The 13,507-nt window shown below is 34.3% G+C and overlaps 1 protein-coding gene across 1 annotated transcript in view; it reads left to right on the forward strand.

Annotated features, from left to right (window-relative positions):
• The window catches only part of ITGBL1 (integrin subunit beta like 1), a 387,932-nt gene extending 376,916 nt beyond the window's left edge, over window positions 1-11,016 (forward strand). The window contains exons 10-11 of the mRNA XM_051984082.1: window positions 9,008-9,121; window positions 10,311-11,016. Coding sequence (XP_051840042.1) covers window positions 9,008-9,121; window positions 10,311-10,402 — 206 coding nt within the window. The 3' untranslated portion in view covers window positions 10,403-11,016. The remainder of the gene's footprint in view (window positions 1-9,007; window positions 9,122-10,310) is intronic.
• The last annotated feature ends 2,491 nt before the right edge of the window (window positions 11,017-13,507 follow it).

The raw sequence follows: 13,507 nt of genomic DNA on the forward strand, positions 1-13,507 counted from the left end.
AAGATTAAATAATAAATCTAAATAAATGGGACTCAGAAAGTAGGGCTAATATCAAGAGAATCCTAATCGTAATAGCAACATCAAATCATAGCATGTGCCAAAAAAAGCCATGTGAGTTAGTTTTTAAAATGGTGAAATAGTTATAGGATCTAGGACTGATAAACGAATACCTCTTAGCCTTGATGTGGGGAATTATAGAAAGAGAGACAATATATCGAGAATGAAAGGGCAAATGTAGGGATTAAATCCGTTCTCAAAAATTCAGCAAGCTCTTTGGTCTGAAGCACATAAGGTTGTCTTTACCTGTGGTTTAAGACCTACTTCTGACACATACTGGTTTTGTGATTGTCAGAAGCTTATTTAACCTCTCAGTGCTCTGGGTAGTTCTGAAAGTTACAGCGAAGGTATCCACTTGCACAGATCCAGTGATTATCACTAAGAAGAGCAGACTAGGAATTGGGGAGGAGGTATTAGAGATAGATGGCCAGCATTTAAAGCATTGCCTCATAAAAGAAAGATGAGATGTTTCAGTTTAGGCCCCCAGGGTTGAATTAAGAGTGGTACTTAATTGACTTTGCTAAGGGACAAATTTAGGTTGGATGACAGGAATAACTTTCTAACCATCAGGAGCTATCCAAAAGTGGAATAGGAGATAACAGATTCCCACTTAATGGAGGTCTTTAAAGAGAAGCTAAATGATCCCTTGGAGGTGATGTTATGCAGAAGATATCTTTTTTTAGGTATGAATTGAACTAAATACCTTTTGAGGTTCTCTTAATTCAGAGATTTAAAGTATATGTCAATTAATTATTTAGAAGCTGTTCTAACCAGTATTCACAGGAAGCATATTGTAACAACAACTGAAACTTTCTATTCACTCATCTAGAGAAAGATGTTATTTTGGGAGGATAAAGAAGACCTTGAGTTATAATTCTGTGGGGTTTTGTGAATTGCTAAGGAGGCTAAATTAATTTTAACTTAGTTAATTTTATTGATGCATTTTCACTCTATTTTGTGAAAATTAGTATTTTATATTTGAGTAACATATGTGAGATAAGATACATTAGGATCCCTATTCTATTTCAATCAGTAATAATCAATTTGGTATTTTTATGTAAATAGTATAGAGGTAATTAGATAAGATAGGTTCTTACCATAAGACTTTATAGCAGGCCTCAAAGTTTAACATAAAGTTTGCTACTTGGTTACCACCAATGAAACTCACTGGTACAATCACAAGAAGGCTAACAAAGATATTTCCATCTGGTTTTACCCAACCCAGCATGGATGGGATGCCTTGATTCTTTGGAAAGTCCACTAACTTATTTTTGTGCCCCTGGACCATCTTTTCTCATCCAACACGAACAGGTGACCTTCTTACATCTGCTTGTCACGGGAGATGACTCTTGTCTTGCCATCTTAATTTTTGGTCTGAAAGAACAAGATATTATCAACCACTGGGATTCTATATTTTGTGTAGCTCCTCTGGAGTGTTCAGTTATCAAACCTGTTATCAAATTTGAGATATAAATCAATAATTTGTCTGTGACATATCTTAGGGAGACGTTTAGGTTACTGGCCAAGGTTGCACATGACACAGAGTTTTTATAAAGTTAGGGCTAAACACATAACTTCTTTACTCCAAAGCTAACTAACCATCCTGCCTTGTGTCCTCTCATCTCTAAGATAATGAATTGTAGATTTTGTTTTTTGACTATTCTTTTTTGATCAGAAATTATTCAGTGCATAGTGCTAATGAAGCTGTAACAAAATAATGAGCGTTTTGATGACCTGATTTATGAAGAGTTAGACATTTGTGCTGAAAGGCACATGGAGTGGAACTGATTCTATGGAGGTAGATCTCAGTACTCAGAGTCAATCAGCCTAAGTTCAGTCTTGCCCTTGATGCAAATGGACTATATTACTTTGGTTAATACACAGAACCTATCTCTGTATCCTATTCTTTGCAGAGAAATTGATGATTTATATTAGTAGAGGGAGTTTCTTGAGCTAGAGTTTCCTACATCAATGTAATCACAGGCCCAGTGCAAAAATAAATGAAATCCCACTGTTTTCCCCACCCTCTCAAGGAGTACTCTTCTCTATGTCCTGTTCTTTGCTGAAAATATACAGCTGCTATAATAAATTACTTTCAGCTGAGCCCTTCTCTGTTTTCTGGTCTGAACATGATGAATTCTTAGCCCTTGCTTTCCCTGGATTGGGGCCAATATTTACAGATTTAAAAGGTTTCCCTGGATTGGGGGTTCCAAGGGAACAGTGAACAGAATAGTATTGACAAAGGGCTTTCTCACCAACACTGCTGCATGTTGATAAAACTGAAAGATCAAGATATGGCACAGATAATCTTACCATAGAGAATGAAGTGTTGGTCATGTCTTTTCCCAAGAGGTATCTATCAAGATTAAAGGTATTCTAAGCTAAAGCTCCAACAATAACCACTAAGACAGAGAATGTATGCTGGAGAGGAAAAAATTGACCCAAAATTTAGATTATGAATATTCAAGTTAGAAGCAACCTCAGAGATTTATTTAGGAATCTTCTTTATAATATCCCGACAACGAGGTCATCTAAGATATGCTTAAAATTTTGATAACTCACTACTATATATCATATGTATTTTTATGTGTATTTTTATTTTTATCTATGTGTACATATAATACATATATGTGTATATACATATTTACTACCCAAATAGTTAATAGGTTTTTTCAAGTAAAAGGTTATGAAAAAGGATATTTGCAAGGGCACAGAGTCAACGGGTTAACCAAAGGAGTATAAAAAAACAATTTCCATAATTCAATTGTTGAATTGTAGTTTATCAGCTTGCCCCATAAAAAAAGTTGTTTTATAAGTGGTTTTTGTTTATAGGGCAAAAGTATTTCTAAACTCTGATAAATTGGTTAGTCCCCAATATTTTTCTTTTATTAGCTGTTACCTAAGCCTTCCTTTTCCCCATTCCTTAAAGCTCTCTTGATCATCATGTTATCTATATGAGAAGATATTTTAAAAGAAGGCATTGTGAGAATCTTCATCTTGGAAATTAGTTGGCCACATATTTTGTTTTAAGGAAAACACTGTAAGAAATTATTGACCACTCCCTCATAATTTGTTCAGGTTTTCCCAAAATATTTTTGTACTGACAAGGCAGCATGATGCATTGAATTCAGATTCAGAGAAAGCAAGTGTATATACTGGCTCTAATATTTAGTACCTGTATAACACTGAGACTATATGGAGTATATAAGATACAGTCTAGATCAGTGCTTATGCTTTATTCTTTGACAGGTACTGTTAGGAAGAACAGAGGGTCTAGGCTGCCCCAAGAGCTCTAATTCAGTGCTAGTGTGGATAAAGGAAAGAATTGGGGCACCATGCTATAGTGAAAAGGCAGCTGGCCTGGAAATTAGTTATATTGAGTAATGTGGCCCAATGAACAGAGTGCTGGGACTGGAGTCCTGAAGATCTAAGTTCACACATTGCCTTATACATGTGTCAGTTGAGTGTTTCTAAGAAAATTACTTAATCTCTGCATGCCTCAGTTTCACCATTTGTAAAATGGAGATAATAATAGCACCTTCTTCACCCTTTCAGCATTATTGTGAGGATCAAATGAGATATTTGTAAACTGTATTCACTGTATCTGTATTTCATATATGCTTATTCTTTCCTGGAAATCAGTCCCAATTGTACTTATCAGTTTATTTGATGATCTTACGCAAGTTGCTTCACTTATCCTGGATTCCATTTCTTCATTCAAAGGAGTGGTGTGGACACAATTATATGATGATAGATGTAAATTGAGAAGGATAGTAGTGTACTTTCATATTACAAATGAAGGGAAATAAACCCATACAGATTAAGTGATCAGCCCAAGATCTCATAGATAATAAGTATTGGAAGTGGGTTTGGGGTCTATGCCTTCACACTTTACTTAGTCCTTTCTGCTTTATTTCATTTGTCCCCATGGCCCCTTCTTGATTATGTTTCCATTGGAGAAGATAGCAAGAGCAAAGGGAAGAATAAGCTCTTTTTCTTGCTATTTGTAAGGGAAAAATATATCCAGATTGAGATCATGAATTCCTCTTAGTCTGTGAGACTTTGAGCAATTGGTCATTGCCCTCATCCCTACCTCTAGTCTTATAGGCTGCAGCTGTTGGTACTGACATTTGTGCTAAATACAAAATGATAATCCATAAAACTCAGAGGTTTGGGCTAATGATCACTCGGCTCTCAGATTCTATTTTTCATTCATATAATAGTAGGGAAGAGGTAAAAATACTCGTGTGCTTTTATAAAAACCATGGTTTAATACAAATTTGCTACTCTGGGAACAAACTTTTCAAGAGAACATTGCCATCCTAATTATATTTTACAGAGAAATCCCATGTTCGCTCTTTTGTATGGTAAAGACATAAAAATTATTCTGATGAGGATAAAGTGCTTTGGGTATGCCCTTAGACTACATATTTTACTTATTTACTTAATTTTTTAATGGATGTTGAACAAAGCTGACACCTCATGACAGAAGACGGTGAAGAAATAGCGTTTTATTTCTTTACAAATTTGTAGCCAAGACAATAAATCACTCCATAGAAAAAATTTAAAACGGATACAGTGTCTATGACCATTCATAATGGATGGAAAGGTTAGTACAAGAGTGAGAACCGCCTGTTGTGATGTCAAATTGCAGCATTTTGCCAGGCACGACAAAATAAAAATGAATTCCAACTCTACGGATGTAAGTAACTTAGAATGAAGCCTTGCTCTTGGACTTCAAAAGTCTACATGGACAACCAAGAGAAGGGGAAATAATCTTAGTGTTCAGGTCTCCCCTAATATCACAATCTGGATTGCTTTCCATGGATTTAGTTACCTCTGCAGAGATCTGAGCACTGTGGACTTTTTTGATTTTGATCATTGAGTTTTTGAGAGTTGTATTTGGATCCTAGAGCACCCAAGCAGGCTTTGTCCGTCATCATTTCAACATAATTCCAGGTGATCATCACCAACCTTCTGTAAAGTAATTGTCATGAGGAAATGGATACAGACTTTAGATGTTGAACTATTTCCCCATACTCTGTTGGTTGGGAGATAGGATTATGGCACTTTTTGAGTTCCAGATCACCCAAGCCAAGTGCACAGTATATCTCTACTACACAAGGGATGGAGTAGATTCAGGGGAATTGTTCTTGTCTTATGTTGGAGCTAGTCTCCCAAATTTAGTTTTGTTATCTAATGTCTAAGAATTAAATGCACCCACTGCTGATAGGACATGGAAAAAATGGATTCAGAGGCAGTACAGATATGTTGGGAGAAGAGGGAAAACTGGTCCAGTTCCTAGATAACAAGGCTGTGTTGTCTTAAGTTACTTTATCTTTCTTTGCTTCCATTTCCTCATATGTGAAATCCCGACATCAGTCCCTTTACTTTTCTTAGAATGCTTTGAAGACCAGTAAAATTATATGCTTGATTTCCAAAGGACTGGGGGCAAAATGAGACTATGAGCATTTCTAAGTGTTCTGGTCCTGAATCAGAATGAATCAATGTTGCAGGTATTGTTCTTCTGTCATAATTCCAGCCTGCTCCTCACCAAAGCTGTGGTTATGTTTAAGTTCCAGGTAAGATGATAATTGCCTCTTTCCTGAAAGGTTTGTAGCCTGAGTATGGCTGATGGGCAACTTCTCCTTTATTACCTCCTCTGGTAGGAGGGGGAAGCAGACCCCATTATTTGTGAAAGCAACTGGAGCTCTTGGAAGGAAAAATGCCTTAATGTCTCCTATTATGTTATATCATATTATTATTAACATAGGTTAAACTATTTCTAACCTAGTAACTAATAGGAAGAATTTCTCCATGTCAAGGAGGCACTGAGCTTTTATAAATAGAAGTTTAAGAGCTCAGAGGGGAGAAACAGTCACTGTTTCATGGCATCTTCCTCTTTTCATTTTAGAGATTTCTGTTTCTGACACACTTCTGAGAGTTACTAGTGCTCAGAGGTGCCGGTTTGAGACTTTTATTGTTCAAAGAGCTAGTATAATAACCCATAATAAGCTCCATTGTGCCTTTTAAGACTTAAGAAAGTTTTTTTTTTTTTTTTTTAACCACAACATGGAAATGACCATGACAGAAGTCATATCACTAAGTAAAAAGATTTCTGGATTTAACAACAGGAAGAACTGCCCTAAAGTAGTGAAAGTGAATAAGGTTAATGATGGGGTAGCTTGGAAGTGGATAAAGATGTCTGGATTGTATAGTGTCACACAAACCAAAAAAAAAAAAAGAACCTTTAGAAACATGATTCATGGAAGTGTGATCGAGAAATTAATTGGCTGCTATTTGTGATAATTAACTGAAATTTTCAAAATCATTTTGTTCCTTATGTTAGGAATCATTTTAGAAAATCCCAAATGATGCTATTTAATAAAGCATTTGCTTTCACTCATCCATAGAAATAAAAGGCTCAGGACAGTATCTTATAGAGTTAGTCCTAGGACAATTAATGAAAATCAAAGTGGGTTTTTGGCTGCCTTTTTTCCCTCAATATTTGTAGCTGTCAGTCTATTTATCTATTAGCTTCAATATGGCATACTTTCATGACTAGAAATAAAAGAAGTTTGAAAGAACAAATGAAATACAGAAATAGGAGATAGACCTATGCTTGAAAAAGTTGAGAAAGAAAAAAAGCCTGTTATTGGAAGAGATCCCACAATGACAACCATTTTAGCCAGAACTGAGGTAACCCTATTCTTCCTTAAAAATGGTATGCAAATTAGCACTGGCCCACAGGTGGAAAAAAATGGGCCAGATATAAAATCAATCACTGTTGATCCGTTAATGAAGAATACAGGTGATAAAAAAAAGCCAATGACTGTCCACTGTGACATTTCCTGTTTGTTAATGTTGACAATAAAATGGCAGAATGGCATGGGAATAATGAAAAGTATTACATGGGTTGGTAAATATTTGATTTGCAAGGAAGCAGTTCGGGGGGACAAGGAATTTAGAATCTATTTGGAAAAAATTTATAAGGGATATGCTTGGGAAAGGTAATGTATATAAGTTCTACAACTATTCTCTTATTTTGCTACAAAAATGAAAATCAATATTGGCAATTCCCTTTTGTTTAGCCTCCTTTTTGAGGTTTTGTGATGTCCTAACTGATGTTCAACCATCAAAAATGTTTAATCTTTTGCCAAAGATCTTCTTGATATTGTAGAGATAATACTTTTGCCCTGTTGCAATACAGATTCTTTAGAAATGCTGTATTTTAAAACCATAGAAGGGAATGTTATAGATAACTGAAGGTAGGGACTGACTTGAATAGTTTACAATAAGTTCAGATAGCAATGAATCACCTCCTGTTTTGTATATACAATCTGTACCCCATGTCCCCCACCCCCTTTTTATAAATGCAATTCCTGTTTTCCAATCTTTTTTTTTTTTTTCATTCAAGCAGCTGTTCATTTATCACACAAATAGATGTTCCTTTTTGGAATGAATGTGTTTCCTGGAGACACTGAAGACCCAATTTTCAAACATCTTAAACTAATCTTGGTTGAAATTTCATAGAATATTTCAGAATTTTTGAAAATCAAAATTTTCCTATTAATATATAATTTTGGCCATTTAGATCTCCTGAATCCTGAATATTAAAACAGTTGTTTAACAATACTTGACAATTAGAATTAGAAACCAGTCAATGCACGGCAATAAATTGTAGCTGAAAGATATGGTTAAGGATTAGGTTTTAAGAGGCCTCAGTTTAATTCCCAGATCAGCTACAAAATTAGCTATATAGTTTACGTCAAGACATTTAATCTTATAGGGCCTTCATTGAGGGTTAATCTAGACAGATTCCAAGATCCTTCCCAATATCTTTTTGGTGAATGTCAAGCAAAAGAACACTTCCTTGCTAAGATAAATTGTAGATACAATTAATATCTGTCAAAATATGATTTTTCTCAGTAATATCCATCCCTTTAAAAAAAAGAAAAAAGAAAAAAGGGATAGCTGAAAAATTTAAAAACCTTGGTAGAAAAAAAGTAAGCTTAAATGAAATAAAGAATTGCAGTAGGAAGCTTCTTGAGGGCAGATACTTGGATTTGTCTAATCCTCCTCGTCCCCCCTCAACTCTATGCATACCTACCCCACACTTAAAACCGTGATTTGCACAATTTAGAGAATGAATAAATGTTTGTGAATTTTAAATGGTTAGTGAAGAGTGCATTGTATCATTAAAGACAGCAATTTTCATTTTTGGCTTTCTACCCCTTTGGATTTAGTTGAATAATAGATTGACCATTATTAGGCAACTTTTTGATTACTGCTTTTGATTGAATTGGGAATTTATCCTAAATGCTTCTTTCTGGAATGATTTATATTTCTGGAAGAGTTTATATTTTTAACATTAATTCTCAGTATTCCTCACTTTTAAGAAAAAAAAACTCATAAATGAAAACCCTGATTTATAAACCAACTAGGGAGTAATTATTTTCACAACAAAAAAAAAAAACTTTCACTTTTCAGAATTCATTATTGGATTCTCTTAAATTATAAGCTCCTGTCAGGCATTTAAAACACGATTTAATTTACATGACCTCAATTTCTACACAACAAATCCATTTGGGATAAGCAAATGGATAATCACCTGTCATGGGAACTGAAATTGGACCTTGCTGACATTTTCATAATGCACCACTCTAACTTGGTTCAGTGACAAATATATGTTTTGGAACCCCAAATGGATTTCTTTACTAGAAAACTCTTTATGAAATAAAATGATAAATAGGGTATTCAGTAGAAGTAAATGTGATGTTAAAGTTCTCCTTTAAGTGACTTTGCTATTCAATAAGCTTTTCTCTTGATTTTATGCTTTCAGCTGATAGTTGCTTAGATGTTGGCTAGCTCTGGTCTATTCGAGACAGGAAAAAAAAAAAAAAAACCATGTTTAGGCCATGACAATAAATAATAATCTTTGTGATTACAGGCTCTTGTCACTGTGGAAAGTGCATCTGTTCTTCTCAGGAATGGTACATTTCAGGGGAATTCTGTGAATGTGACGACAGAGACTGTGACAAGCACGATGGCCTCATTTGCACAGGTGTGTAGGTCCAGATCACACCCTCCCTTGTTCTGAGCAATGGGCTGCAAAACTGGGAAATGGAAATGTTAAGTAACAAGACCACTCCAGGTACAGTCTGTCTCCTTCCACACGGGCACAGAAGGCGAGATGTTAAATTTACCCATTGAGGTGGAAGTGACATTGCAGAGGGGAAGGGGTGTGACAGAATAAGGGTATGATTGATTTTTGCAGAAAGAATTGGATAGACAAACAATAAGGTCTCAAATATGAGTAAATCACTGACAGGAATCATCCAAGACATTTAAAAAAAAAAAAAAAAAAAGAATCCCAAAGCATTTTAACATGTGGCAAATGGAAATGATTCTAATGAAGATCCTTCTACTCGAATCTCTCTGTCAGGTATATCTGGTATTTTTCATAACTTCAGCCAAGGAAGAGACTGCTATTGCATTGATCAAAGTGGGAATAATAGGAAGGAGGAGGAAGAGAACGTTATCATGATAATAGTGCGATGTCTACTGAAATGACAGGCTTTTTAGAGTAGTTTTCTGAGCTTTGAGAGCATTAATGACAAATGTAAGGGAAAATGGGGCCAGTTCCACCTTCCTTTACCTTCTCTTTACAAAAGAATAAAAGCCCTCTAATGGCAGAAGGAGCACAGAGGGCATTTTCAAATAGTCTTTGCTAATATACCCCTTCCCTTCACTATTCCCCAATAACAAGTATACCAGGCGTCTTCCTAGAGAGGAAATCTTTATGTGGGACCTGTTCTTTTTGTCTGATGTAATTCAACACGGCTCCTTTGCCACCTATTATGTTGGTTTATCTGAAACTGTACTGGTTAACTGTATTTGCACATTCACTCCTTATTAGAGACAAGCCTACTATATAGCTTTTTACCTTGCCTCTTTATGGAGAAAGAGGACCAATCGATGGCAATGGAAGCCCAGCTGGGTACAAAACCTGATGGAATAATTACAATAGTTACTCTTTGGCTGATGACTGTGCTGGAAAGATGCCATTAATTGTTTCAAAGATCCAGTTTCTTTTAGCTGCTTAGTCAAATGTAAAGCATTCTACACAATAAGACAATCTCTAAAGGGCCAATGGAATGGTTTTTATTATGGCTTGTTACGTTTTATAACAACACATTTTAATGTAATACATTTCAATTATGATAATGATTCCCCTGTTCATTTTGTTCTAGGCAATGGAATATGTAGCTGTGGAAACTGTGAATGCTGGGATGGATGGAATGGAAATGCTTGTGAAATCTGGCTTGGGGCAGAATATCCTTAACAATTACATGACAAAGGACTAAGTTCTTTTTTTTTTTTTTTTTTTTTTTTTTAGGCCATTAAAACACATAAATGCACAGCAAACAGCATATAATCACCACTAGGGCTACTCAAGCAAACTATTGTATGTTTTTTTTCTATTTTTGAATGCCTGAGTAAAATCTGGGTACCTATTAAAAATGAGTCTAAGCAGTTTGTGATGGAAATAGTACAAGAAAGGACTTTCTTACGTAATCTGCAGGGTTGTCAGCTCTATACATCATCACACAAAGAAAACCACATTAAGCCTAATGAGACAGAGAACTCACCTATGAAATTGCAAAACTATTGATCAGACACAGACTATATATACCATGTCCTAGTCTGAACCTCTAAATGTGGATGATAGAAAAGTCAATGTCATAGTACATCTAGTTTGTGGCAAGTGCTCACAGTGACTACAGAATGCATTCATTCCCTTTCAAAATTGATCACTTTCAACCTTAAAACTTGTTTAATTTTCACATTGCAGAACTCAAAAAGTTCATGTAAAAAAACCCTTAGGATGCAGAGAATAATTAAGAAAAATGTACAATTTACAAATTTTTAATAAATAATGTCATGTTATTATCCTGATTGTGAATATGGACTATCTGTTGACCATTAAAAAACCAAGAGAAATGACTATGTATTGCTAAATTTGGAGATAATCTGATTAATAATAGCCAGCATTTATATAGTATTTTAAGAATTGTAAAGTACTTTGGAAATGGCCAAAGGGTCAGTATATGTAGAGAAATTTTCTCAATATGTAAATTTCTTGTTAGTAAGTTAAGGCATTTAGAGGACTCTGACTATATGTCCTGGTAGTTTAAATAACTTCTTATATGTCTTTGATGGCCAGTACTTAGTTACTAGGAAAACAATCATTAGAAAATATAATTTGGAGATATATTGTAATCCATTGTATACAACCCTTCAAGCTTTGATAAGGGCAACATAAAGGACCAATACAGTTTGATTAGCAAATACAGATAGTTGTATTGGTATGAACAAAATATTATTTCATCTCAATGATGAAATGTTGGTATGAAATTCCCATTGAATTATGAAAATACACAATTATTGAGACATCCCTAATTTATTTACCATTAAATCTGATTATGCACATCAATATTGGCAACTTTTTTAAAGTTTAAGGACAAAAATGTTAATATGCATGTTCTACTGAAATTGCTTAAATTTGGCAGAGTAAATTGGTAGAATTGTAGTAGAATTTAAGGAGTTATTTTAATATTTTGAAATCTGCCCATTTAAGTTGCAAATTTCAATGTCCAAAATAGACATTTTTGTATGATGATCTATGTTTTTGAAGTAGTTAACATTAAAACTTAGGAGCCATTCCAAAAATGAACAGGGAGAGGTATTGCCAAAGTCACCTGATTTCTTAGGATATTGTTAATAGGGCTGATTTTTCCATTTGTTGCAAATGTGCCATAGTGTTCCTTTAAATCAAACATTTGTGTCTTTTTCATCGTTGACCAGAAGTAAATTAATAGAACCTTTCTAGACTCCATATTTTTGTAAGAATCGATTAGCTGTGATAGAAGCTTTTTTAAAAAGCAAGGAGTGGTTAGAATCCAAGAATATAGATTTATGCTTCCATTTTTTTTCTGTTGTGATGTAACACTACCAAACAAACTTCAGTGAATATATTAACTGGTATTTTAATGAAAGTGGCAGTGAGATGCAGCAGAAAGCAATGGACAGAGAGTAGGCTTCATAGTCAAGAAGGCCTGGGTTCAACTTCCTCCTTTGATATATACTGGATCTGAGATCCCAGGTAAGTCATTTAATTTTTCAGTGTCCCAACTCAGTTGTCAAGAAGGTCCCAGTTCTATGATGATAGGGAGAATTTCTTATGCCAGTAAAATGGTAGGCTTGTCCACATTCCATTTAATGGAAATATAAAAATAGCAATAGCATTTGTGTATTAATTATTAGTTCTATTAATTATGAGACTTTCTTCACAAAGTTAGTAATTCTCCAAGACAGTATATTTTTTGTCAGGTAATATTAGATATACTTCATTTTGTTTGTGAATTTTTATACTTCACCCTCTATCCCATTGTAAAACCAAAAAAAATGCAAGCATATGTATATTAATATTTTTCTATGTGTCAAAATGTGTGTTATATATATGCAAATGTGTGCATGTATATGTGTATACATATATATGTATATATATGTGTGTATATATACATATATACATATTTCAGATACTAGATAAACTATTTTAACTTTAAAGATCAGAACATGTTTTGCTTAGATATTTTAACAAAGTTAAAAAGGATTTTTTTGTTTTATAAACTATAATGTGAGTTAACTAAATTATAGAAAATAAAACTGAAGCTGGCTTATGTCATGAGACATAATTGCATCTATAATTATGTATTTAATTAACAAAGATGGTTGAATAATAATGAAATTCATTTCTTAAATATTCATTTCATTTTCATGACCAAATTCTTATAAAATCATAATAAAAAAGGAAAAGTGGTATTATTTGCATATGGCAAAGTGTACTCTGTGATATAATATAGGAAGCCTATCTTAATACTTAATACTCTTAATACTTGATGAATTCAGGGAATTCATGTGACAATAGGAGACTTGTGATTGGGTAGTGATAGCTTCAGAGAATATGAGTTCATGCATCACATAGTTTATAGATAGGGCACTGGTAGAAATGAAGGAGATCTTCATGCCTTTCTCAAAGCCAAATTCGGAATGGGGCTGGGACTCTTGTTCCATGCTGCAGAGAAATAGTCCTATCCAACATAAAAGCTTCTTCTGCCAATGGGCTCACAAAAATTATATAAAAAGGGAAAACCAATTCAGTTTTAGTGTTTACCTTCTTGGGGGGAAAAAAAACTACTTTATGGTCATCAGTTTAGAGGAAACATTATTAATTTTATACAGCTAGGAAGATGTAAGGAAATACTACGCCTTTCCTCCCCTTGCAAAAAGTCAGAGAATCTCACACTCTTGGCTTTTCGTTGATCTGCTTTTCCAGAAAATGTTGAACATTTATTCTTAGACATTATTTTTGTAGCATATAGCTTCT

The sequence above is a fragment of the Antechinus flavipes genome, chromosome 3, assembly GCF_016432865.1.
Source record: "Antechinus flavipes isolate AdamAnt ecotype Samford, QLD, Australia chromosome 3, AdamAnt_v2, whole genome shotgun sequence".
Taxonomy (NCBI): domain Eukaryota; kingdom Metazoa; phylum Chordata; class Mammalia; order Dasyuromorphia; family Dasyuridae; genus Antechinus; species Antechinus flavipes.